We start from the raw sequence: 26,574 nt of genomic DNA on the forward strand, positions 1-26,574 counted from the left end.
GTAATTTCAAGTAGGGAAGGCAGGAAGGAGAGAACCCCACCCCCAGAACCCAATCTAATTTCAGGACATTAAAGGACTCAAGTTGGCTAGTCTTTTCCTGTAAACTAATTTGTGTCAGGGGGATTAGGGATGGACTGAGGAACAACTCTAATTCCTTCATTTATAAGATATCTTTTGGACAATTCAGTTTCATTACAGATTAATTTTATTATAATTAAAATCTTCACATGTCATTATGTATAAAATGGTCTTGAAGTTTCTGCTTCAAACACCATTCTATACAACATTTATGTTGAAAATTTCTCTGACCTCAAATTGAGGCAGTTACAAAGAGATAGAGTTTAAGAAGAGACACCTGAGCTGGAAAAGATCACAAGCTGAAGAAACTGAGGCCTGGAGAAATCAAATGACTTTTCTGCCCAAGGTCACCATGCAGCTAAGTTAGCAATTCTGCCACACTGAGACTGAATGTTTTAGTAGCATACTACAGCTCTATATACACAATCTGTTGGCACAAAATGAATTAATTATGAATGCTTAATATCAATCATCTGGTTAAAGTGCACTCCCCAAGTCCTCTATTTGAGATGATCTAGAAGTTGCTCAGTTCCAAGACTATATATACAGTCCTTTTATCAAGAAGTCACTTAAACCTGAATGCAAACACCATTGGAGTCTCTAGTCTAATACACTGCTAGAGTCAAGGAGCTGACACTGCAACCTCCCTTATGTGCAAAGGAAGAAGCTTTCCACCACACTCAATTCACATAAACTTATGAGACAATATTTAGGTCTGAAAGAATGGGGAGGCACTGCAAAGACCTAGAAGTCAATTCTATTCAATAAGCATTTAGAAGACTAGTCAAAGAAGTGGCAGAGCAAGGATTAAAAAGAAGTAAAGAATCCCTGGTGTCTAGGAGCCTAGATCTTATTGAAATGTGACTCCCTTCTGGGGTTACCTTCATAACTGTAAGCTCAAATGGCAAAATACAAGCTTACCTTCTGTGCTGCTCTTTTATGGCTGTTTATGGAAGAGAGCATTCCAAATATAGCTAAATCAACTTAGATGAGGCTGAGGCCTTAAAACTCACAGAATACTTGTTCAATAAATCTTTCCAGGGCAGTTTGTATACTAAAACATTAGATTTTCATACAACTAATCTATTTCTCACCAGAGATAACATAAAAAACCAGAACCCTAAAATATTAAGCAGATTAATTTAATAGACAAGTTTTCTCAAATTTAGACCTTCCTTAAAGCAAAGAAGGGGCTAAAAAAGTAAAGATTCTGCTTCAAAAATCTCCTTTTAACAAGTCAGAGTTTAATGGGACTCAAGTTCAAAATGAGACATGTATCCAATGTGGCAATTTGCTTGCTAAACTAAGCATGTTACCAGAGTTTTGCTTTTTGTCACTTTGCTGTGGATAGGAGGATCTAGTGCTGAATTAAATACTGCTCCCCCCAAAACCCTGAAAAATTAAAGAAAAGGTCACTGTATTTAAAACATACAGAGGAGAGGACAGGAGGACTTGCAGATAAGTAAAACAGCTTTGAAAATCATGCTTATATTTCTGTAATAAAGATATTAAATATGTGCACATGTTAGATTTACAATTTCATAGATATGCACATAGTTTATTTTCTTTTTAAACTCAATTTAACATTTCATTCAACATTTGGAAAACTGAGAGACAAGAGCATTTAATCCAAATGATAAAATGTAAAGTGCTTTATGAACTTTAAAGCATCATATGATTGTTAGCCTTTATAGTAATAGATTTAACAAACTATACAATACAAGGATGATAGAGGCTCTAGGGGGACTAAGATAAAAATAAGAGTCCTTAAGGCACTTACAAGATTCTGTAACTGTCAACTATCAGAAGCATTGATTCTTGTATATTGATAGATGTTGGGACAATTAGTACTGTACCTCTCAGCAGTTCAAGTTTCTCACCTTAAATTCTAATTGAAAACTTGAACAGAAACCCCCTGTGGATGAACCACTTAGTATCCAGGAAAAGTACCAGTAGATATCTGAAAATCACCAATCTCTTGTTTTTATTATGATGCAACTGTGCCTGCAGTTCTCTCTGTGTATGGTAATTAGAGGGTGGAACAGTAAAAGGAGGCATTTTGAAACTGTTAGTAACCTAATTTGCTCACAAATCATTTGTTCCCAACACCTCAGATGTTTTTGCTTTCCTGATATTTATTCTCATTAGGAGAAATAAAGAAATTTGGAAACGCTACTGCTGATCAGCTGATCTTTTAAAGGAATTAGGTGATTTAAGTGGCCTTACAGATTTATTCCCCATTTTCTGAGAGCCAGGAAAAAAGTGGTTTCCCTCCTGCTCTCTTTTTGTTTGCTAGAAAATGGATTCTAGGATGTGCAGTTTTAAAGATCATGTGCGCAAAGAAAACCCCTCTTCCTCTGAGTCATGTAGCTGAAGGCAAGAAGGAGGATGTGTCACAGATCTGGAAGGCCTGGCGCCTTTGGAGGAAGGCAGTAAAAGATAACCAAACCAAATTACAGTTTAAGTTCTCTTCTCTAATACTGTCCTGGGAGCCAGAGCGCATATATATGTATGAAATACACTTCCTCTTTTAAATCTTGCTGTTTCATTTTCTAGTTTATCACATTTTGATTATTTCATTAACAAAATCACAGGCTACTAGAGACACAGGGAATTCAGAGATCATTTGGTCCAATACCCCTCATGTTACAGAGGAGGAAACTGAGGCTCAGAGAATGGAAATAAATTCTTGAGGGTCAGATTGATGGCTCAGTGAAGCATGAAATCACCTGTGTACAGGAGTGTCCTGTCCCTACTATTCTAATTGTCACTAAATAACTTGGGTAACAAAGACCTGGAAACTCAAGTTCAACACAAGTTAGTTGCTCCAATATAAATTTTTAGGAAGTAAATTTGTTTTTAGCAGGCATATACCAATAATATATAATACTTGGGACTTTTCATCTTCAAAGAATTTTGCAAGTATCAATTAACAAACGTACAGAAGGCAGATATTATTATACTTGGGGATAAGGAAGTAAAGAGGGAGTAAGCAATGTGCCCAAGGACACAGATGGTGTCTACTTACAACCAATTAATAGCTAATTCTGTCTGGTAGGTTAGTGTCAATACAATTTTTTTCCCATAGCTATAAGTTTTAATCTTTTCCTGAATCAGATTACAAGGGCATAGAGAGTATTATAAAATGGTGTCCTGCAGCTGTTCTCAAATTGTGGTGGTCCTCTGTAACCTGGGGTCCCCAAGACCTTGAGGTAGGGGTGTGTGTGTGTGTGTGTGTGTGTGTGTATGTATATATGTATATATATATAGGTTTTTGCTAGGCAATGGAGTTAAGTGGCTTGCCCAAGGCTAGGTAATTATTAAGTGTCTGAGATCGAATTTGAACTCAGGTACTCCTGACTCCAGGGCCAGTGCTTTATCCACTGCACCACCTAGCCGCCCCCCCCTTTTATATATTTTCTTCATATATTCCAATCATAACACTATAGCAGAACACTCAAAAAAGTAGAAATGAGAATCTGTCTTCTATGAAGCCAGATATTAAAAGAGATTGTAGTTTGGGTATGTCATTTAACTTTGAATTTCAGTTGCCTTATTTATAAAATTATCTTTACAGACACTTCACTCTAAAAACAGGATTCCATGAATTGGGACAAAATCGAAAAATCAACAAGCATTTACTAAGCATGTATGATACTCCTGGTATCTAGCACTAGGCTAAAAGTGAGGCATTGCCTGACCTCAAGAGTTATACAACATATGGGGAAGAGAAAGCTTAGGTCTAGACAGGACAGGGGGTGGAATCATTAGACAACTGCACTAAGTAGTCAAGGGATATGAACATAAGTTCTCAAAACATGTGCCTAACAAATAGTGTAAGGTCAACAAAAGAACAATTTAAACAAACACAAGAGAAAAGTAAATAAAGCAGAACCAAAATAATAAAATATACAATTCTATGTGAGTGAAGAAATACTGGCAGCATCTTAAAAGATGCTATTCTTTCTTTTTTTGTTTTGTTTTTGTTTTTGCAAGGTAATGAGGTTAAGTGACTTGCTCAAGGTCACACAGCTAGGTATTAAGTGTCTGAGGATGAATTTTGTTCTTTTAAGAAACAAGGAACTTAAATGTTTTGTTGGAACTATGAGTCACAATCACTCAGGCTGTTTTATTTTACTGTTAGGGAATGGTATTCTATGGCTATTAATTCTGTCTTAAAATGAAATTTTAAAACAGCCTTTCTCTTTAAAAACACTGCCTTGCTTGATTGTGCTCTCTCTTGAACTTCCTTCTGAATTTTCAAAAAAGAACACAGTCAAGCACCTTTCTAAGCACCTACTCTGTGGCAGGTTATTTTGCTAAGCATAGGGTAGAGCAAGAAAGAAAAGACAGTCCTATTCAATGGAGGAGACAACAAGCAAACAGTTTTATACAAACTACAAGGATATGTTGAAAATAATGAAATAATCAAAAGAGGGAAGAAATTAGAATTAAGGGGAAAGAAAAAGAAATATTTTCTGTAGAGGTGAGTTGTGAGTTGAAGCAATTCAGAATGTGAAGAAGAGGTAGGAGAGCAAGGCAGCCAATGAAAATTCCTGAGTCAAGAGATGAGTGTTTTGTAGGGAAGTTGGCAACTCTGAGGAGAAAGGGGTCAGGTTCTAAAGGGCTCAAAAAGTCAAAGACTTTAGATTTAATTCTAGAGGTGAGAAAGAATCACTGGAGTTTACTGAGTTGTAAGGTGACATGGTTAATATTCATTCTTTGGGAATACTGACAAGATGGTTGGGTGGGAGGAATACTGCCTGGAAGGGACTTGTAGAAGGCAGCCCACCAGCAGTTATTACAATAGGCCAGGTGTGCATCGAAGAGGACCTGCTGGGGGGGGGGGGGGGAGGCACAGTCAGAAGACAGAAGGAGGTATATTGGAAAAATGTGAAGGTAAAATTGACACACTCTGGCAATGAACTGGATACTGGGATAGTGTGTGTGTGTGTGTGTGTGTGTGTATTGGGGGGAGACAGAACTGGGGGGCAGGGGGAATTGAGGTGAAGGGAGTGGTGAGGGAGTAAGGAATCAAAGCTAACATCTGGTCTATGTACTAAAGAAATCACACAAAAAAAGGGAGGGGGAAGATACACATGTACTAAAATATTCATAGCAATTTCTTTTTTCCAATTTCAGAAAACTGGAAATTAAGGGGATGCTCATCAACTGGGGAATAACTGAACAAGCTGTAGAATATAAATTTATTGGAATATGAAGAGATAAGCAGGCAGATTTCAGAATCACCCAGAAAGATGCTGAATGAAATGAGCAGAACACCTTAATATAATATAATAGCAACATCCTGTGATGATCAACTACGATAGACTCAGGTCCTCTCAACAATAATGATCGAAGACAATTCTAAAAGACCTGTGATGGAAAATGTCCTCCACATCCAGAGAAAAAACTATGAAATCTGAATGTAGTTCAAATCATACTATTTTTATCTTTTTAAATCTATTCTTTGCTTTCTCCTCATAGATTTTTTTCCCCCTTTGAGTCTTCTTTCACAGTGTAACTAATATGGAACTATGTGTAAACTGACTATACATAAATAATCCTGCTATTCTAGAGTGGGTAGGAGGGAGAAACTTACAAAAATGAATGTTAAAAACCATCTTTAAACATAATTGAAAAAATAACAAAAAAATTACAAACAAACAAACAAAAAAAGATGACACCTTGGTGGGAAGCTTGGATGAATGTGAGGGTGGTGATAACTTCAAAACAGTAATACAGAAGGCAGGGAGAAACTAGTTTGGAGTATAGATAATGAGTGATTTTGGACATGTTGAGTTTTTGTTTTTATTATTATTGTAAAAATATTTCCAGTTCTCAATTCTCTCCTTCCTTCTCCCCTATGCACCGAGGAAGCTATAAATAAATACCCATTATATATATGAAGTCATGCAAAACAGGTTTCCATATTAGCCATGTTGTGGGGGAGGGAAAAAAAAGAAAAATTTAGAAGTAAAGGAAAATCTGCTTCACTTTAAACTCCGAGTCCAACAGTTCTCTCTGTGAAAGTGGATAGAATTTTCAATAGGAGTCCTTTGGAAATATTGTGGATCATTTAGTTGATAAGAGTAGCTTATACTTTCACAATTGTTACTATTTTGTTATTTGACATGAATTTATGATGCCAAGAGATATCCAATTTGAAGCTGCCTAGTTGTTGTTTCATTGATGTTTTTTTAAAATGTGCACACATGCGTGCACATGTACACACAAAAGGAAAAACCTCAGTCTTTTCCCCATTCTCAGTCCTTGCCTCCCCCCACACATAATAACTTTTTTTTTTGACCTTGGGCAGGTCCCTTCTCTTCCCAAGCTCTTAATTTCTTCCTCTGTAGATGGAAGGGTAGCACAAGAGGCCTAGGTCTGGATTGCTCTTCACCATGCCTGCTTCACTGGGGAAGGGAAGAAGTGTTCTGTCCTTTAGACCAAGGTTCAAACATGCAGCCCCAACACTCCAGACTATGGTCTGAATGAGACTAAAATATAATTGGGGATATATAATAAGAATACAATAAAGCATATATTGCTACATTTTAAAACTGGGGTCACAATGTTCTCCCAGGGATGCTTCCACATGGTTCAGTGGCCCCTGTTTCCATTTAAGTTTGACACCACTGTCCCACAAGGATCAGCATAGTCAGTACTACATAGATTATACAACGGAGCTAAAGCTGTGAAATGACTAAGGGAAAGAGGTTAACAGTGAATGATGTCTGTACCTTTTAAAGGGATTAAATGGCAATCACCAAAAAAAGCATTAAGTTGCCATTTTTACCCATGAATCCAGTTGGTAACTACCTAGTTTAATCTATGTTCAAACACAGGAATATCCAAAGATAAGGCAGCACCACCACCTTTGTGCTCTCACTGAGCCACTCTGGGTCAAAAGGATAGAAGTGTGCACCATCAAAACCACAATCAAACCATATGAGGAAGTTCCATGATCCACTCTGCTGCATATCCAGGGCAGAATGGAGAAATTGAAGTGGGCATTAAAAACACCCATACAAACACATGAGCAAACACACAAAACACACAGATGCTGAGTATGTGTGTCACAAAAAGACCTTTAAGATGGAATTTCAAGTCCAACCCCACATGTCATGGAAGAGATGACAATAGTCCAAAGGGACTTGCCCAGCATCAAACACTGTAGGTAAAGCCACAGACTAAAAATCAAGTTCCCAAAGCCAAGGATTTTCCCACTATTTCACATGCATCTTTACAATATTATCAGGGACTTTTAGCCTGAAGCAAAAAGTCAAATAACTTGGGGAACAATTATTAATTACAGATTATTGTTTCATTTGGGCAGGAAGGAAGCTTCTTACTCTGCTTAACATGTATATAATATTTTGACATTATAAGTGTTATACACATTAAGAAGTTCAATAAATGGAGAACTTAGAATACTCTCAGAAAAGCAATCACTTTTGTCTTTTAAAAAAGCCTTATAATATGATTTAGAGTAGAGACATATTTTTGGACCAAAAGTCTATTTGAAGGCTTTTTTAGTTATATAAGATTGAGGGATAGCACCATTGGGTTATTCACTGATGGAAAATTACAAAAACCTTAGAGGTCCAAAACCTTTCCAAATTTTATCTTGCAAGGACAATATAAAATCAATAACTACAATCCTATGACCAGTTCAGGAATTTTACGAAGGGAGTGGATTGCATCCCAGTGCTCTATCTGAATTGAAATTCTTTCTAGATGGTCAAAGGAGCCCAAAAGGAGATCTTGAACTGTTCTTTACTCTTGGGTTCTAGATGAGATAGGAAAACTATGCCTATTTCCTCTTCCTCAGAGAAACTCCAATTGTAGATTTCCCCTAATGATTCAGAAAATAGCTATGAACTAACTAGTGAATATTTTGGGTGGGGATTCTTCTCAACAGTTATTATTAAATATCTGAAGCAGGATTTGAACCAGTTTTATCTATCCACTACATTCTGTACTCTACATTTCCCCCCCTAAGTTCATTTGAATGCATCCAGATAAATATAAGTTTAGGAAAAGATCTTGGGTATGGGTGGTATAGCCTCCTTGTGCAACTTTCAATATCTTAGGGCAGTCAAATGCACAAAAGCCTAACAAAAACCTAACCAACAGTAGTAAAGTGAAGAGAAGATGTGGTATCCATTCCAAAGTCTCTCCTCAGTCCTCTGGTAAAGCCTCACTGTACTAATTGAGCAAATCCTGAATTCTAGGAGGCCAGGGCAGGAAAGCACACACAAGCTTTGGCAATTCCTATTAAATAGAAGAAAACTTTTGAGCGTGGATTATCTAAAGTACTGGTATGAGGAATATTGTTTTCATAGAAGCAAATAAAGAATCAAGAGAGTTCACTATGGTATAGTGAAAATAACAAAACATATGGATCCAGAATTGAGTCCAAGCCTGGATTTGCTTATGGCCTGAGTAATAGTGAGCAATCACATTTCTTCTCAGAACCTTAATTTTCTTTTCTGTCAAAGCAGAGGGCCAAACTAGGGAGACTTTGAGGTACCTTTCTCAATTCTGAATTCCAGAAGTCTAAAGGAAGAAAACTCAGGCTCAGAAAACTTAAGAGTCTGCTTCAATTTTAGAAAGAATTTGGAAAAGCTGAGGAAAGTTAAGAGGGTAGAGAATGAAAGGGAAAGGAAAAGGAAGGATGGAGAAAAAGCAAAGGGGAGTAGAGGAGAAAAGACAGGGTAGACTGATGGGGCAGAGCTTATAAAAATTCTTTGGTCTTGTGACTAATTTCAGGACATGTATTAATTAGCATACCTGCTTTGATATGGTATATAATAAAGGACTATATGTACAGAGAGTTTTTATGTTAAACAGGAAGTACAAAGAATTACTCATTATGGATTTAGCTCTACAAATCTATAGGCAGATCTATTTCACTTAAAGGACAATTCTCTAATAAGAATTAACATAGGCAATTTTTGGTTCATGAAGTGAAGTGAAGAGGGTATGGTTTTATTCTGGACTCGATATCTGCTGTAAAGTTGCATGCATTTGATTCTAGACCATTCTAGATAGTGACTATTTTTTTACAGACAGACTATTCTGACATAACTTTTATTTTCTCTCTCTCTCTCTCTCTCTCTCTCTCTCTCTCTCTAAGGTTTTTGCAAGGCAAATGGGGTTAAGTGGCTTGCCCAAGGCCACACAGCTAGGTAATTATTAAGTGTCTGAGGCCAGATTTGAACTCAGGTACTCCTGACTCCAGGGCCGGTGCTCTATCCACTGTGCCACCTAGCTGCACCTCTGACATAACTTTTAGAGGATTTTTACATTGCATTGTATATGCTAATTTCCAAGAAGGAAAGCTCTCTCTTTGATAATGCACTAGTTTCCTAAAATTGTTATTTACAACTTTTTAAAAATCCAACCTTTCATTTATTTGTGTATTATCTATTGCCAATCCATATTTTTCCATATTTATCTCCTACTAAACTGTTTTCAGCAGCCCTAAATGGCCAACAGGTATATGACTTGTCTTTTGTAGGACCTACCTGGAGCAATATTGAATTCACAACATCCTTTTTCAGTGAAAGATCTCCCTCTTCCTCTGTGGGTCAAGTCCATCTGTGAAGGTCTTGCATGAAAGCCATTTCTTCCATGGGAGTATTTTCCTGACATCTCTAGTCAGTAATAATCCTTTTCATTGGGGACCTCACATAGTTCTTGCTATTCAACTTTTCTACACATAAATGACCTTCCATTGTGGTTATTTGTAAAGGTAACCTTTACCTACTAGATTTTGTGGTCCATAGGGGAAGGAATCATGTTTTAATTTTTTTATTTTCCCTAGACTGGTTCAGTGCTCTGCATCAGACCTGAGTATTTATTTCTGCCATTAACTACCTATCAGTGAACTTGAAAAAAAAATTTAAACACAACATCCTTATTTATAAAATGAAAGGATGGAGTAGATTAATGATCCTCATTATTCCTGTGCAATCCTTCAAGGAGCAGTGGCTACTGCATATTGGAAATTAGGCTGTCTTAAGGAAGATATCTGTGAATTAAAAAAAAATTTTGTACAAGGATTTCCCATATGAAAGAAGTTGGGAATCACTAAATTGGATGACATTTAAGACCCTGGGCAGCTCTACCTAGCATCCTAAGCTATAGCACTGTAAGTTCTTAAGTTTCTATTGACTTTAAAAATTCTAAATTCAGTGTGCTAAGTTATCTTTCATTTCTAGTATTTGTGGTTTATAAGAAAACTAATGAAAACCCCTCATTTATTTGTGATGTTCACTTTTTGGAAGTCACTGAAATTATATGTTACCATACTCGCTGCCAACTTTAGGTGGAGAAATTTAGTTATTTCCTTCAAATATAAGTTCTAAAATATACCTTCAAATGACATACCAATGATGTTCCTTTATTTAAAAAGTATACAGACAATCATGAATGATTGTCATGAATCACACCTGACAGATGGAAAGCTGCCAGGACAGGAAAATTGACCTTGTAATATTAAAAAATCCCCTTTCACAAAATCAGAAAGGATAGTGGCAAACTAGGCCACCTTAATACAACATAGACACTGAGCAAGTGTTCATGTAGACTTATGATTCAAGGGAAGGGGTACAAGACATCAAAGGCTATTTGATTTTATTTCTAGGTAGCTAAGCAATGTTTTCAGTAAGATTCAGTAGCTAATCCTGATCTCACCTTCAATTTTCTAAGGGTTAGCTTGTCTCATCATCTTTTCTTTATCTTTATTCACATATATCCAAATGTTATTCCTTTGGTCTATTGCTAGGAAACTTTAAAAAAAAATTTTTATTTGTTTAAGGCAATGGGGTTAAAGTGACTTGCCCAAAGTCACACAGCTAGGCAATTATTAAATGTCTGAAGTCGGATTTGAACTCAGGTACTCCTGACTCCAGGGCCAGTGCTCTATCCATTGTGCCACCTAGCTGCCCCATTCCTAAGAAACTTCTTGATTCATTGCTTTGGGTATTCGCCCTTACCCCACTATTTTCTACCTCAGTAGAAAGAGCTTGGAACTTTCCAAAGTTCTTTTAGTTTGAAATTAATAAAGGGTATAAAAAGGCAAGAGCCTATGGTATTATATGGGGGCTTTTCACAATTCATAACAAACAAACTCAACTAAAAAGCTAAACTTGTTTAACCAGTTGTTTCCACAACAGAAGTGACTTCACTACCCCAAAAGCGAGTTATTAGTTAGCATAAACCCAGCCCTAGTGTCAGAAACAGAATGAGTCAAGTCCTGACTTCAGTTCTAAAAACTTTTTTTCTGACTCACAGAGGGATCTCTGTGCATCAGTTTCAGTAAAACAAGAAAAGTATTTCTGTGAGAACTTTGGAAGTCTTCAGACGAAAGCACTGTCAATGAAACACTAATTATGGAAAAAATTTTTTAATGGCAATTGAGAGTGTTAACAACACCCACTCTTTCTTTCTCCACTCTAAACTGTATATGTCTTAACAGAAAGTTATCCAGGATTGAACATGTCTGCTTTCTGCCACTTTTAAAATCTCAGACAGAGAAGCTATTAATCAGTTTTCTTTTAAAAAACAAAACCCACAAAGAGATGATTTACTGACATTTCCTTACCTTGATTATTTTTTGCCAATCCTTAAACAAATCATTTAGTAAAAAGCAATTTCCTCAAGTTAAGCTGTTTCTCTCCATTCAACTAGTGTGATTTAAAAAAACAAAAACAACATCTCCAAAGCCTAAGGGAAATAGACTTGAGATGTAAGAAAGGAATCAGATTCCCACTTGTAGAATATGAACCTCTGCAGTGACAATTGCTAATTGTCAGAATTGTTCAAATCCAGAACACCAAGTTTGGAAACAGAGAAAATAGTGAGACAGAAAACACGGGAAATTTTTTAAAGTATACTTCACTTGACTCCAAAAAGTTTAGTCATTTCATTAAAGTGCCGCACCCCTTTTTATAGAGATCACAGCCAATCAGCTGTTTCATTGCCACACCTATGTTTTAAGTATTCTACTCCTGTCAAATACTCTGATTCTCCTTGAGTAGTCTACTGATCTTCTAAGCAATGGCCCTATTACTTGCTTGGGCCAAGAAAAGTCCTGACTGCCAGTAAGACAACATGAAAATCACTAACAAGAAAATGGTAAATGGCAAAAAAGGTAAACAAGAAGACAGATTCTGAGTTTTCATTCATTCTCAAGAAAATTACAAACATCTCTAGAGAAATGTCATAAACCCTCACATCCCGCTTATATCACACTTTGATTCACCTGCAAATATGCTTTGCTCTCAGCCAGGATTTTCTCCATTTCTTTCCCTTTCATTACTCACCAACTGTAGCTGGATTTACCGGTCCAGAGACAACAGCCTGCCCCATGGTTAGATTTAGCTTGATGGCACATTCAACAAAAAGTTATACTGGCAGAAACAAATGCCTTTTTGAAATAAGAAATCCACAGTGCCAGCAAGAGACAAATAGCCCATCTGGGGAGTTACTGCCTCATTTCAGGAAAACGTACAGATGCCAGTCAGATGATCTACAGGAGCTTTCCCTCTTCCTCTTCCCAGCCTGGACACTTGTAGATCTTACAAATATGTCTTCATGCCAGCTCTCCTCACACAGGAATGCCTGTCATTCCAGTGTGCGCAGGATAGAGCTGAAATTCAGGAAGGGGAGGAGACTGCCTGCCAATGACATTCTAGCTTGAGCTGTATAACTCGAATTATCATCACCCCCACCCCCTTTTATTATATTAAACTTGGCTGAAACTCACAAGGCTCCAAACTGGGAGTATAAAGTGGAGAAGTTTGTAAGATATTTCACCAAAGAATGGAACAATATAAACACCAGAGTAACAACATACAGATGATTAATTAGAGCAGAAGCTCATCTAAATGTGAGTTTTGGTGCTTCCTCTTGGGATATGAAAATATTCTGACATATCAAGATTCATTCTGGAGTGAAGACATTATCCAAATAATGACATGCCCAAATCTGAATGCAATTAAACAGAATTAAGGAAGGCTTCTAACATACAGAATAGAAAATAAAACATGGAACACTAGCCCTGAAGTCAGGAAGATCTGGATTCTAATCTGACCTCAGACATTTATTAGTTGCATGATTCTGGGCAAATCACTTAAGCTCTCAGCCTCAGTTTTCTCATCTTCAAAAAGGAGATTAAAAATAGTGCCTACTTTGGAGGTTTATTATGAGGATCAAATGAGAAAATAATTTTGAAGTGATTAGCACAGGACTAGCCAGGCACATTGTAAGTGATATAGAAATTGATGTTTAATTATTCATGCACTAAAATTTTGCTGAAGAACAATCATAACTAATTCCATTCAGGGAAATACAAATTAGAAATTAAAACATGTAAATAGATATTTTCTCATATACTAGAAACGTCAAAGCATTAAGAGGTTTCTCTCTTTAGAAGAAATGTTTCTAAAACTTATTAAATCCCCTGATAAATTAGCAAATGCTAATTAACTGTATACTTTGTATCACAATTGTGCAGTTAAATATAATACATTCTCCATATCATATTTAAACTTCAAAGTATTAAATCAAAAGTTTGGGGAGCAGATATTTGAATTGGAATACTTCCTTTTCCATTAATATATAAATGAGCAGCTGTACCAAGAGGATTCATTCTGGATCTGAACTTGAAACATGACCAGAGCACAATGTGGAAGACACAGAGAACTGAAAGATATTAAGAGAAAGGCCAGAAAAGTGAACTCGAAAAGATTCTATGTTCCACAGAGGACAGGGAGTAAGCATTTCTATGGCATCATCTCTGTGCTGGGTATTGCACTGAGAACTTTGCAAATATTATCTCTTCTGATCCTCATAGCTGCCAGGTGAAGTAGGCACTATTATTTTCATAAGCAGTTGAGAAAACTGAGTTAAATAGGAGTAAGTTCAAGGAGTCAAAGAGGGGAAAGACAGTAAATTCATAACTGGAGGTCAGATTTGAAGTCAGGTCTTTCTGAATCAAATTATGAAAACAATAAAATCTCAAATACCCCAAAGAATTATGTCTTCTTCTCCTTCAAGAAAATGTTAATCTCCAGCAAACTAAAGTTTAAATCAGTATTATCTAAACAAGTGAAGAAACTTCTATTAGCCCTTAGTAATTTCTTTTCCAAAGTACCTCTTTGGCAACATGTGTCATCTATTTTGGAAAAGCAGATTTGGATCAATATGAATAGGTACATAGAAAAAATAATAGTAGCTCCTATTACTCATAATGCAACAGTTTACAAAGTATTTTACTCCAAGCCACTTTTTAAGGGAAACAATGAAATAAACAAATTTTACATGATAAGGAAGGTACAGAATTCCTTAACCATGATTCAGCTTCCTCATCTGTCAAATAAGGAGATTGGTTTAGAGATCTTCACTGGTCTCTTCTACCTCTAAGGTTCAGAAAATCTATAAATAACATTCTTGGGAGCACAGGCTCAAACCCAGGTTTTCTAAGCCCAAGGGAATCTGGTCATCTTTTCTAGATCTAGTATTCCACAATCTTGCCTCTTGCTTCAGTTTTGACTCTTCTGAAAGTCTTGAAAAAACTAAGTATCATTCCTGCTCTACCATGAGGCAGTGAAATAAAACTTCCTTTAGGCAAGCTCACCTACACAATATGAATTAGAAAGGGGAATGTCTCACTTCAACCTCATAAGAAAGGAGACAGTAATTCTATATTACTACTATCCAACCCATGATGTAAAATAAATGCATATTTACATAAGCGATATCTTATGTGGTCATATTGGAGAGAGAGCACCAGTGAGTAGGATAGTTGTTTTTTTCTCTCCCAAACTTGTAATAAATGGGCAAGTGAAGGACTTCATTTTTCAATATCCCTCTACAACAATGTGTACAAGATTGAGAAGCTCTCAATATTATTGGGAGATATTTAGCCTGAAGAAGTCTCAGAAAGAACATGATGTGTGTTTAAGTACTTAAAATGTTATCATGTGGAAGAAAGATCAGACCTATTGTGCTTGGCCCTCAATGATAGAAGCAATACTAACACCACAATATTGCAAATAAGCAAATATAAACTCAAGGAATGCTGCAAAGAAGCAAATTTAGACTCAAAATAGGGGAAAGCTTTCTTTAATAATATCTAAAGTGGAACTAGTTACTTTCCAGGATAATGGTTCTCTTCAAGAAAGAGAATTTTTAAGCAGGTTGTAAGGGCCACTGATATTCAGGGATGTATTAAAGCAGATGGTCCCCTGATAATGGACTCCAAATGTAAAATTCTGTGATTGTATATAGGAAGATAAGCAAAAAAGGCATTTTTTTGAGCAAGAAGCATAAGGCACAAAGGATTAAACTAGAAGTTCTTTGAATAAAAATATTTTTCTCTTACCAAGAAGAAGGTAAAGGAAATCTAGTTCAGCAGCGAGGAGTCTAGAGTGTAGTGCCTAAAGAACTGGAGCTGAAGGCAGAAAGACTGGTCTTACTAAGTTTAAAAATGACCTCAAACACTTATTAGATGTGTGATCCTGGGCAAGTTAATTCTTCCCCCCCACCTTTTTTAAAGATTTTTCAAGGCAAACGGGGTTAAGTGGCTTGCCCAAGGCCACACAGCTAGGTAATTATTTAATTATTAAGTGTCTGAGGCTGAATTTGAACTCAGGTACTCCTGACTCCAGGGCCAGTGCTCTATCCACTGCACCACCTAGCCACCTTGGGCAAGTTATTTCACTGTTTACCTCAATTTCCACATCTATAAAATGAACTAGAGAAGGAAATGACAAGACACTCCAGTATTTCTGCCAAGAAAACCCCAAATAGGGTCACTGAAAGATCAGACATGACAAACTACTAGATGAATACCAACTAATCTACAAAAGAGAAAAGATAAGTTAGAAAAGTATTACTATTGTAAACCAACCATTCTAAGGTTCTGATGGGAAATAAGAATCTCATTCAGAAGAATTTATGAATAAAATGACAACTTTTTTTTTAAATAAAGACAACAATACAGGATCCAGTTTGAATCAGAGTTCTTAACAATTAGGCCTTATCTGAATGAACTCTTAATGGCTCCCTATTACCTCTCAGATCAAATACAATCACCAGGAGGAACTTAAGTGAAAAATTCTTAGGAAACTTCTTATAGAAAAGATATAATAGATGAATAAACTCTAATCTTCTTTAGATAGTTCTTAAGTCCTTCATTTGCCAAATGTCACCCATTAGATAGTTCTTGTTTTCTGTCTTTTTTGCACTGTACTATTTCCAGAAAGTCATGGCAGGGAAGGAGGATCTATCAGTCACCAACTGATAGCAGGTCAGCCTTAATGGGGCACAATTACAGCAACCACATTTTACAAACCTTACAACTTCTCTCATTTGATCTTTCCAACAAACCTGGGAGGCAGGTGCTATTATTATCCCCAATTTACAGATGAAGTAATCAAGGTTGAAAGAGGTTAAATGACCTGGCCAGGGACATTAGGCTAGGTAGTATCTGAGACTGCCTAAAAGGAGCACTTTTCCCAAATCAGGACGTCACATTTTCTTCAGTCGTGTTAAAATCTTTTATACAGTAATAATGACCTTACAGAAGCTCTACAATCTTCACATTCTGATAGCCAACTCTCTCAGCCACATGACAATATTCTAGTCTGGGATTCCCTTGGGCCGTCCATCTATTTCTCTTCTTTACATTTTATAAAAATGCTTCAATTCCCTTTTTTATTTTTGTTTGGCAAACTATTCTTAGTCTGTCTTGTTTTCCAAATCCCAGTAATGCCAAATTGAAAAAGGGAGAAACAAAACTCATAAACTAGATACATCATCAAGCAAAACAAATTCCAAAACTAGCAATGTCCAAAAAATATGAAATCTATATATGTCTCATTCTGCAGTGTGAACCCATCACCTCTGTCAGGAGGTGGGACAATAGCATCACTGGTCTTCTGGAATTGTGGTTGGTCATTGTACTGAGTAGAGTTTTACTGTCTTTACAACGTGTACTCATTTACAGAAGTTTTTCTAGGCTTCTTTAAAATGATCCTTTCATCATTTCTTATAGCACAACACTATTCCATCATATTCCTATGTCATTTTTTTATTAAGCCATCTTCCCAAACCCCTTAATTTGCAGGTCTATGCCACATTTAGCATATTTTTTTTGCATTTATTATGTCCATGTTATTAGCACCCACCGAATGCAAGGTCACAAGGGCAATGAATATTTTATTTTTGCTGGACCCTGAGCAATCTGGTACAGTGTCTGGAGCAAGTGAATGCAAACACATTTATTAACTACTTACTGTATGACAAGCCCTGTGCCAAGCACTAGAAATACAATTTTAAAGAGAGAAAACACTGTAGGGTAAATGGCAAAGGCCAGAAAGGCTAAAGGGTCAGCTGCAGAGATGATGGCAAAGCACAGGTCAGTAGATCACATTGTAGCTCAGATGATGGTACCAAGAAACCACAGGAAGCAGCTGTCCTCTAATTGTTGAGAAGCAAGAGTATTATTGGCTTCAATTTTATTAGAGCTCATGTAAACAGTTAATTGATCTGATACATGGTTGCGATTAAAGAAATGTAGGTAAAACACAATTGTTTCCAGGTTCCCTTCTTATCTAATTTTTCCCAGATCTTACTGTACAGCTATAGTCATTGTGTCTACTGTTGTTTTGATTCTTAAGCATGATTTAATTTCTTCCCAAATTTCTCCTTTATCTCATATTTAATATTTGTTAACTGGATAAAACCTTCCATTATGCTCAAATGTCATGTTAAGTCATGGTTATTAAATGTATAAATTGTTTTCAGTTCTTTGCTATTATTATTCACTACAGATATTCAATTCAGTATTGTTATTGGATTATTAATGTAAATTAGATAAAGGAATAAGTACTTGATAATTTTTTTAAATTTTTTGCAAGGCAATGGGGTTAAGTGGCTTGTCCAAGGTCACACAGCTAGGTAATTATTAAGTGTCTGAGGCTGGATTTGAACTCACGTACTCCTGACTCCAGGGCCAGTGCTCTATCCACTATGCCACCCCAATATTTATATTACTTTCTTCTAAAAATTCTTGAGAAGTTGAAGTTTATTATGAGAGATGCTAAGGATAAAGTAGAGTGGCCTGACAAGAATTATAAACAAGCTATCTTGAAGAAAGGATGGTATGCGGTGCTAAAAAGAGCTTAAGATTCAAAATGAGATCTGGAATTCAAGCCCTAGCTTCAATACTTAGTAGTCTTGGGGCGGCTAGGTGGCGCAGTGGATAGAGTACTGCCCCTGGTGTCAGGAGTACCTGAGTTCAAATCCAGTCTCACTTAGCTCAGACACCTAGCTGTGTGGCCATGGGCAAGCCACTTAACCCCAATGCCTTGAAAAAAAAATCTAAAAAAAATACTTAGTAGTCTTGCCTAAGATATTCTGGGGGTGAGAGGCTCCAAATCACTCTGGTTCTCACTGACTGACTAACAATAGGTCCCATGCCAAGACCCACTCAGTCAGAATTAGGGTCCTGATCAGGTTAGAGTGAAAGTACTAACTTCAGATTTTTACCACAAACCCTGAGGGTTTGCTTTATTTCTTACCAGCCTTAATTACTGAATGGGCTGCTTCAGTTCAACTGAGACAGATTAATACATTAAAGACCTTAACTCAAAAGATCAAGGTCTTCAACAGCATTCAGAGCCAACACCAGTCATCCTGATCTATATCTGACCACAGGAGGAAGATGCCTACAAAAGAAAAAGTGAGGCTAACAACCTTGCACAGCAACCACTCACTTATATCCAATTCACTTATATGTCTTGACATCACATCCTTGATGTCATCTTTCCCTTCAAGAATGAAGGACAGTCTCAGATACTTAATAATTACCTAGCTGTGTGGCCTTGGGCAAGCCATTTAACCCTGTTTGCCTTGCAAAAACCTAAAAAAAAAAAAAAAAAAAAAAATGAAGGACAAACAACAAGCCTAGTCTATTTGAATGAGTACTGACAATCACAGTGGTATCACTTAAAAACGGTTGTGGAGATGAAGTGCTTTATAAAAACACTTTCCAATTATTCCAATCAATCTAAGTTGCAACAACATTATTAACACAATATAAATTCAGCAGAATCTCTATCTCAATTGCATGCCCCCTCTCTCTCAAAAATGGGTTCCATTACAAATTCCTGGAAAAGGTATTTCTCTCATCAAAAATATCTGATCTGCGGGGGGGGGGGGGGGCGCGCCCACTAGATGGTGCAGTGGATAGAACACCGGCCCTGGAGTCAAGAGTACCTGAGTTCAAATCCGACCTCAGACACTTAATAATTACCTAGCTGTGTGGCCTTGGGCAAGCCACTTAACCCCACTGCCTTGAAAAAAACCTAAGGAAAAAAAATTCTGATCTGAAACTCTCTACTTTATCGCTCATGCAGGTCTATACTCTTTTGGGGAAAGGGGGTATTATGTTTACTTTTTTTTTTTAGGTTTTTAGAATTTTTTTTAGACTTCTTTTTTTTTTTAGATTTTTTTCAAGGCAATGGGGTTAAGTGGCTTGCCCAAGGCCACACAGTTAGGTAATTATTAAGTGTCTGAGACCGGATTTGAACCCAGGTACTCCAGACTCCAGGGCCGGTGCTTTACCCACTATGTCACCTAGCCACCCCTTATGTTTACTCTTAAACAAGAACATTTTAGTAACCTATATAAAAAAAATCATTTGTACAAAATAAGAATAAATTTAAAAAAATCATTTCCTGGCTGTCAGTCTTCTCTGACCTGGCCCAGCCAATTCTGCTTGGCTGTGCTTTTATCTCTCTCTCTCTGTCTCTCTCTCTCTGTCTCTCTCTCTCCCCCCCCCCCCACGCCTTCCTAAGTCTTTAATCTTTTTTTTGTTCTTTTTTTTTAAAGGTTTTTTACAAGGCAATGGGATTAAAGTGGCTTGTCCAAGGCCACACAGCTAGGTAATACTTAAGTGTCTGAATCCGGATTTGAACTCAGGTACTCCTGACTCCAGGGCCAGTGCTCTATCCATTGTACTACCTAGCTGCCCCAGTCTTTAACCTTTTTAAATAAATTTTTGTTTTTTTCCAAAAAAAAACCCCCAAAACCAACTTATTTCCCACAAATTAAGAGTCTTAACTAGGGGCTTTAAGGGTGATCATTTCTGAATTATTGAATGACTAAGGGAACAAATAGTACAAAAGAATAAAAGAGGGGAGGCTAGGTGTAGTAGATAAAAGCAACAGCCCTGGAGTCAGGAGTACCTGGGTTCAAATCTGATCTCAGACACTTAATAATTACCTAGCTGTGTGGCCTTGGGCAAGCCACTTAACCCCATTGCCTTGCAAAAACAAAAAACAAAAAACAAAAAAAAGAAGAAGAAGAATAAAAGAACATCCTCTAGGTCAACAAATTTTGTTGGAAACTCATACAAATGGACATTCAAATAAGAAAAAAAGGTAGGAAAGATAAAAAAATTTGCAAACAAAAGACAGGTTCAAATAAGAGCTCTGCTACTCATTATGTGGCACAATTAACACCAAAAAAAAGCAGGTTGTGCCCTCAGCCTGCACCACAACACCCATGTGTGGAACCATAGATTACAGCAAATGAGAAGTTTTGAGTACTGAGGATAAGATCATTTACCTTGGCAGTGTCCTTTCCAAGGAGCTAGCCATTGATAATGAGGTTGACTTTACCAATACCAAAGCTACCTCAGGATTTGGGAGACTCCAAAAGAAAGTGTGGGAGAGAAGAAGTACTATACTGACTATCAAACTGAAGGTCTACAGAGCTGACCTCATTGCTACATGCCTGTGAAAACAGGACAGTCTACCAGAGCCATGTCAAGAAACTGAATCGCTTCCATTTAAATTGTATTAAGAAGATTCTGAAGATCACTTGGCAGGAGAGGGGATATTAAGACACTGAGGTCCTTTCTTGAGCTAAACTGCCTAGCATTACAACATTATTACAGAGTGCAACTATAATGGGCTGGACATGCTGGAATGCCAGATGCCATTTTATAATGCCAAAAAAACCCCTGTTTTATGGAGAACTCATACAGGGCAAGCACTCACAAGGGGGTCAGAAGAAGCACTACTGAGACACCCTGAATGAAGGTCTCTCTTAAAAACTTTAGAATTTGTTGTACAGCATGGGAGATGCTGGCACAGGACTGCCCAGCATGGAGCTGCACTCTATGAGAAAGGCAGAATTGAAGCAGCTCAAAGGAAATGTGACATCCATAAGTTTAGAGTACTCATCCCAGGTGTTCACGTGTACTATTTGAGTCTGACCTGTGGTAGAACGTTTGAGCTCATATTCTTCTGATTGGCCACAGTCAGACACACTGTAACTTGTCTCAAACATAGTAATGTCATTGTGGTCTTCTTTGGAAGGACAAGAACCAACCAACTCAGTCAGCAAACTGTCAAAGAACAGATCATGCCATAAGTTAGCTATTAATTTGGTTGTCTTAGCTTCTTTGTCTCCCATAGCTTGGCATGTGGGTAGATGGTTCAGTGGACAGAGTGTCAAGTCTGGTGTCAGAAGACTCATCTTCCTCTATTCAAATCTGGTCTCAGACATTTACTGGCTATGTGACCCTAAGCAAGTCACTTAACCCTTTTTGCCTCAGGTCCCCATCTGTAAAATGAACTAGAGAAGGAAATGGCAAACCACTCCATGGTTTTTGCCATGAAAACTCCAAAATGAGGTCATGAAGAATCTTCTTATCCCTTACATAACAATTATATGATAATCTGGCATGTGAAGCATGAAAATTCTTTTCTCAAATCTTCAATAATTGACCTGTAGTCTTTTCTTCTTCCCATAACTGTTTCTTTGACTATACTTAACCTTTCCAGCCCTATACTATACTGTCCAGCTATGTTTAGATTCTGGAATCCCATTGATTGCCCAGGTAGCTAAGGGATATGGTAGCCCCAAGTTGCCTTTCTAAGTAACCAAGCCTGAAAGTTCTATGGAATTTTTACAACACAGGTATCTCTCCATTCTCAAGCGTATCAAATCTCAGTAATGATAACATCACTGAGCAAACAATGATCATTTTAAAAGAAGAGAAAGTTATTATTTGAATACTTGAGTAATGAATCAAGACCTACATAGCAATGTATATTATTATGTAAACAGCTTCTAAGAATTAGGCAGACAGAGAAGGAAAAAATGATGGACAATGAGTTGAGGAATTATTGTTACCTCCAAATATTCATCCTACTTAACCTCAAAATACCAGAATCACAAAATATTAGAGCCTTGAATTTTCTTATTTTAGCATAGAAAACTAAGACCCAGAAAGATGAAATATTTTAATACATGATTGCACAGTCAATAAGAGGAAAATCTGGGCCTGGAATCCAGGTCCCTAACTTAAAATCCAGTACTATTTCTTCTATTTCACCCAACTATGATATATGCAAAACAAATCATTCATCAAAATTTCTCTTTTTGTCTATCTTGGAAATATGTTCTGACAAACTGACCATTGTAGCTCTTTAGGAAACTCTAAGGAGTGTCATACATATCTCCCTACAGTACTGGTCTCATATCTTATCCACCCACACTAATAACAGGTATGAAGTAATAGACATGCTTTTGTGTTCACAACATAGTAATTTGGATACTGAAAAGAAAGAAAGTGAAGTTGTGCCAACAGTATAACTTGCAACTTAATAAAATAAGAAACATGTACCCAGAAGATGCCTGAGGCTTGTTGTACCTGTTTTTTTTTCTTTTTTAGGTTTTTGCAAGGCAATGTGATCCAGTGGCTTGCCCAAGGCTACATAGCTAGGTAATTATTAACTGATTGAGGCTGGATTTGAACTCAGGTACTCCTGACTCCAGGGGCGGTGCTCTACCCACTGCGCCTCGTAGGCACCCATGTACCTGTTTTCTTAAGGCTGATTTTTTTTAGGTTTTTTTTTTTTTGCAAGGCAAATGGGGTTAAGTGGCTTGCCCAAGGCCACACAGCTAGGTAATTATTAAGTGTTGGAGACCAGATTTGAACCCAGGTACTCCTGACTCCAAGGCCTGTGCTTTATCCACTACTCCACCTAGCCGCCCCCAAGGCTGATATTTTAAGAATAAAAAGGCAGGCAAATAAGTTCATCAGAACAGTGAAAATAATGTGTCTGAAGTTCAGAAATACATATTCTATTTTTAGTTCAATCAATTCACTGTATGACCTGTGGATATACAACGTTTCTAATCGGTGGTTAAACTTAATTTCTTAATTTTTTTTGAAAGGCAATGAGGTTAGGGAGTGGCTAGGTGGCGCAGTGGATAGAGAACTAGCCCTTGAGTCAGGAGTACCTGAGTTCAAATTTGACCTCAGACACATTTGCCTTGCAAAAAAAACCCCTAAAATAAAAAAAAGCAATGGGGTTAAGTGACTTGCCCAAGAACACACAGCTAAGGTAATTATTAAATGTCTGAGACAGTATTTGAACTCAGGCCCTCCTGACTCCAGGCCAGTACTTTATCCACTGCACCTAGCTGCCCCTTTAATTTCTTAATTTTTAATCTCTGCTAGAATTTCCACTATCCAGATTTTATAAATCTATATAACCTATAAATCTCTCTGAGCTTGATTACAGAATTATCTTCTATCCTTGAGCTTACAATCAAGCTGCAGTTATAAAATATTACAAATGGAAGGGACAATGAGTTCATTGCTATAAAAATGAATCACATTCTAAGATTTGAAAGGGCCATCAAACACCATCTAGTCATACGTTTCACTTTAAGAAAAATTTCCAAAAGAATATACCAAATATGTGATCAACTAGCCTTTGCTTGAAGACTTCCAATGACGAATAATACATTGCCATCCAAGGCATCCTATTCTACTTTTAAAGTTTTTAACTGAGGTTTTTCTGAAAAGAAGCTCAAATTTGCCTCCTTGAAATTGCCATCCATTTCTCTTTATATTAACATCTTTCCTAAACTGTAATGTACAGAAGTAAAAACAATACACTGGATGTAGTCTGACCATTCATTGCAAAATACGACAACATGACTAATAAATCACCAGGCATTTAGGAAGGACTGGATGTTTCTTGTCATTTTAATTTACTTATTATTTTCACATTACTGCAATAGTCTTTTTGTAAAAGCAAACATAATTTCCCTTCTCCCTCAAAGATAGAAAAATTGCAAGAAGAATAAGTGAGAGAAACAAAAAGAAATGTTCTTCAGTCAGTGTTCAGATACCATCAGCTTTGACTTTGGAATGGATGGCATTCTTTATCATAAGTCCATCAGAGAAATTGCTTCAATATTTTTTCCCACAGTTGCTATTGTTATTCCTCCCCACTCCCATTAATTCTGTTCTTTCTCTCCTTTTACTTTACCCCTCCTCAAAAGTATATTGTGGCACAGTTACCAGAGCACAGCCCTGGGAGGAGGAGGGGGACCTGAGCCCAAATCCAGTCCCAGATACACAACAATCATTCAGCTGTGCTAACCCTGGGCAAGCCACTCAACCCCACTGCCTTGCAAAAAAAAAAAAAAAAGTGTCTTATCTAATTACACTCTCAGAAGATTTTCCTTCTCCTATATCACCTTCACCCTTCCCCACTCCTCCCTATCCCCTTTTCCCCCATCCCTTTCCTCTCCTTTTTACCTCTAGAATAAGATAAATTTCTATATCCTACTGAGTGTATGTTGTTTCCTCTGAGTCATTTCTGATGAGAATTAAGGTTACTTAACCCCCCTCAGTTTCTCCCCTTCCACTCCATTGCAATAGCTTTTTCTTGACTCTTTTGCATGAAATATCTTAGCCATTCTACCTCTTCTTTCCCTTTCTCCCAGTATATTCCTTTTTCACCCTTTTATTCAATCTTTATATAGTATACATTCAAATTCAGCTCCATTCTATACCTTGTCTAATAAATGAGAAGGTTCATATGAGTTATCAGTATCATTTTCCCATGAAGGAACAGAAGCAGTTCAACATTATCAGATCCCTTATAATTAGCCCTTCCCGGGGCCACTAGGTGGCGCAGCGGATGGAGCACCAGCCCTGGAATCAGGAGTACCTGAGTGCAAATCTGACCTCAGACACTTGATGATTATCTAGCTGTGTGGCCTTGGGCAAGCCATTTAATCCCATTGCCTTGCAAAATCTAACTAACTAACTAAATAGATAAATAAATAAATAGATGGACAAATAAATAAATAGAAAATAATTAGCCCTTCCCATCCATCCTCTTTATGCTGCACCCAAGTCCTGTACTTGGAGATAAAACTTTCTGTTCAGCTCTGGTTGGCTCAGCAGTAAAGTCTGAAAGTCCCATTTCACTGATTGTCCAGCTTTTCCCATGAAAGAGAATGTTCACTTTTGGTGGGTGGTTGATTCTCTGTTGTAATCCAAGCTCTTTTCCCCTCTGGAATATCACATTCCAAGCCCTACAAGCTCTTCATGTAGACACTGCTAAATCTTGTGTAATCTAGACTGCAGCGCCAAAGATATTTGAATTGATTTTTTCTGGCTGTTTGTCATATTTTCTCTTTGACTTGAGAGTTCTGAAATGTGGCTATAATATTCCTGGGAGTTTTTTTTTGGAGGGGGGGATCTGTTTCAGGGGATGATTGGTGAATTTCCTCATTTCTATGTTAATTTCTGGTTCTAGAATATCAGGGTAATTTCCCTGGAGAATTTTTTTCTTTTTTCTTTTTAAGGTTTCTGCAAGGCAAACAGGGTTAAGTGACTTGCCCAAGGCCACACAGCTAGGTAATTATTAAGTGTCTGAGACCGCATTTGAACCCAGGTACTCCTGACTCCAGGGTCAGTGCTTTATCCACTACGCCACCTAGCCGCCCCGTGGGAATTTCTTTAAAATGAAGTCTAGACTCTTTTCCTGGTCATGACTTTCAGGTAACCCAATAATGTTTAAATTATCTCTCCTGGATGAGCTGTTTTTTCTAGGGAGATATTTCATATTTTCTTCTAGTTTTTTTATTCTATTGGTTTTGTTTTATTGTTTCTTGATTTCTCACAAAGTCATCAGCTTCCCTTAGCTCTATTCTACATATAAAGGAATTATTTTCTTCAGAGAGCTTTTTTATCTCCTTTTCCATCTAGCCAATTCTGCTTCTAGCTTGGTAGATGACATTTGAAAATCTAATGCATTTTTCTCTTACATTCTTTTCCTCATTGACCTTGTTGACTGCTTTTTTTCATTTGACATAAACTGGTTTTTAATATGTTATTTTCTTTGGTATTTTTATGTATCTCCTTCACCTAGTTGCTGACTTGTGCTGACTTGTGCTTCATGATTTGCCTGCATCACTCTCATTTCTTTTCCAAATTTTTCCTCTACCTCCATTACTTGCTTTTCAAAATCTTTTTTGAGCTCTTCCATAGCCTGAGACTAATTCCTATTTTTCTTGGAAGCTTTGAGTAGAGCTCTGACTTTGTCATCTTCTGAGTGTGTGTGTGTGTGTGTGTATCCTCTTTGCAACCAAAGT

The 26,574-nt window shown here is 37.1% G+C and overlaps 1 protein-coding gene across 13 annotated transcripts in view; it reads right to left on the minus strand.

Moving 5' to 3' along the window:
• The window catches only part of PHACTR4 (phosphatase and actin regulator 4), a 154,385-nt gene that overhangs the window by 59,502 nt on the left and 68,309 nt on the right, over positions 1 to 26,574 (minus strand). For 4 of the 13 annotated variants that reach the window (XM_074217935.1, XM_074217932.1, XM_074217934.1 and 1 more), the window contains exon 1: positions 12,414 to 19,645. The exons of 3 other annotated variants lie outside the window; for them this stretch is intronic. In XM_074217935.1, the coding sequence (XP_074074036.1) occupies positions 12,414 to 12,459 (46 nt within the window). In that variant the 5' untranslated portion in view covers positions 12,460 to 19,645. Of the gene's footprint in view, positions 1 to 12,413; positions 19,650 to 26,574 lie in introns of those variants that run through there. 6 more of the 13 variants (XM_074217930.1, XM_074217929.1, XM_074217939.1 and 3 more) reach the window with 5 other exon arrangements.

This window comes from Macrotis lagotis, chromosome 1 (assembly GCF_037893015.1).
Source record: "Macrotis lagotis isolate mMagLag1 chromosome 1, bilby.v1.9.chrom.fasta, whole genome shotgun sequence".
NCBI classification, from domain to species: Eukaryota; Metazoa; Chordata; class Mammalia; order Peramelemorphia; family Peramelidae; genus Macrotis; species Macrotis lagotis.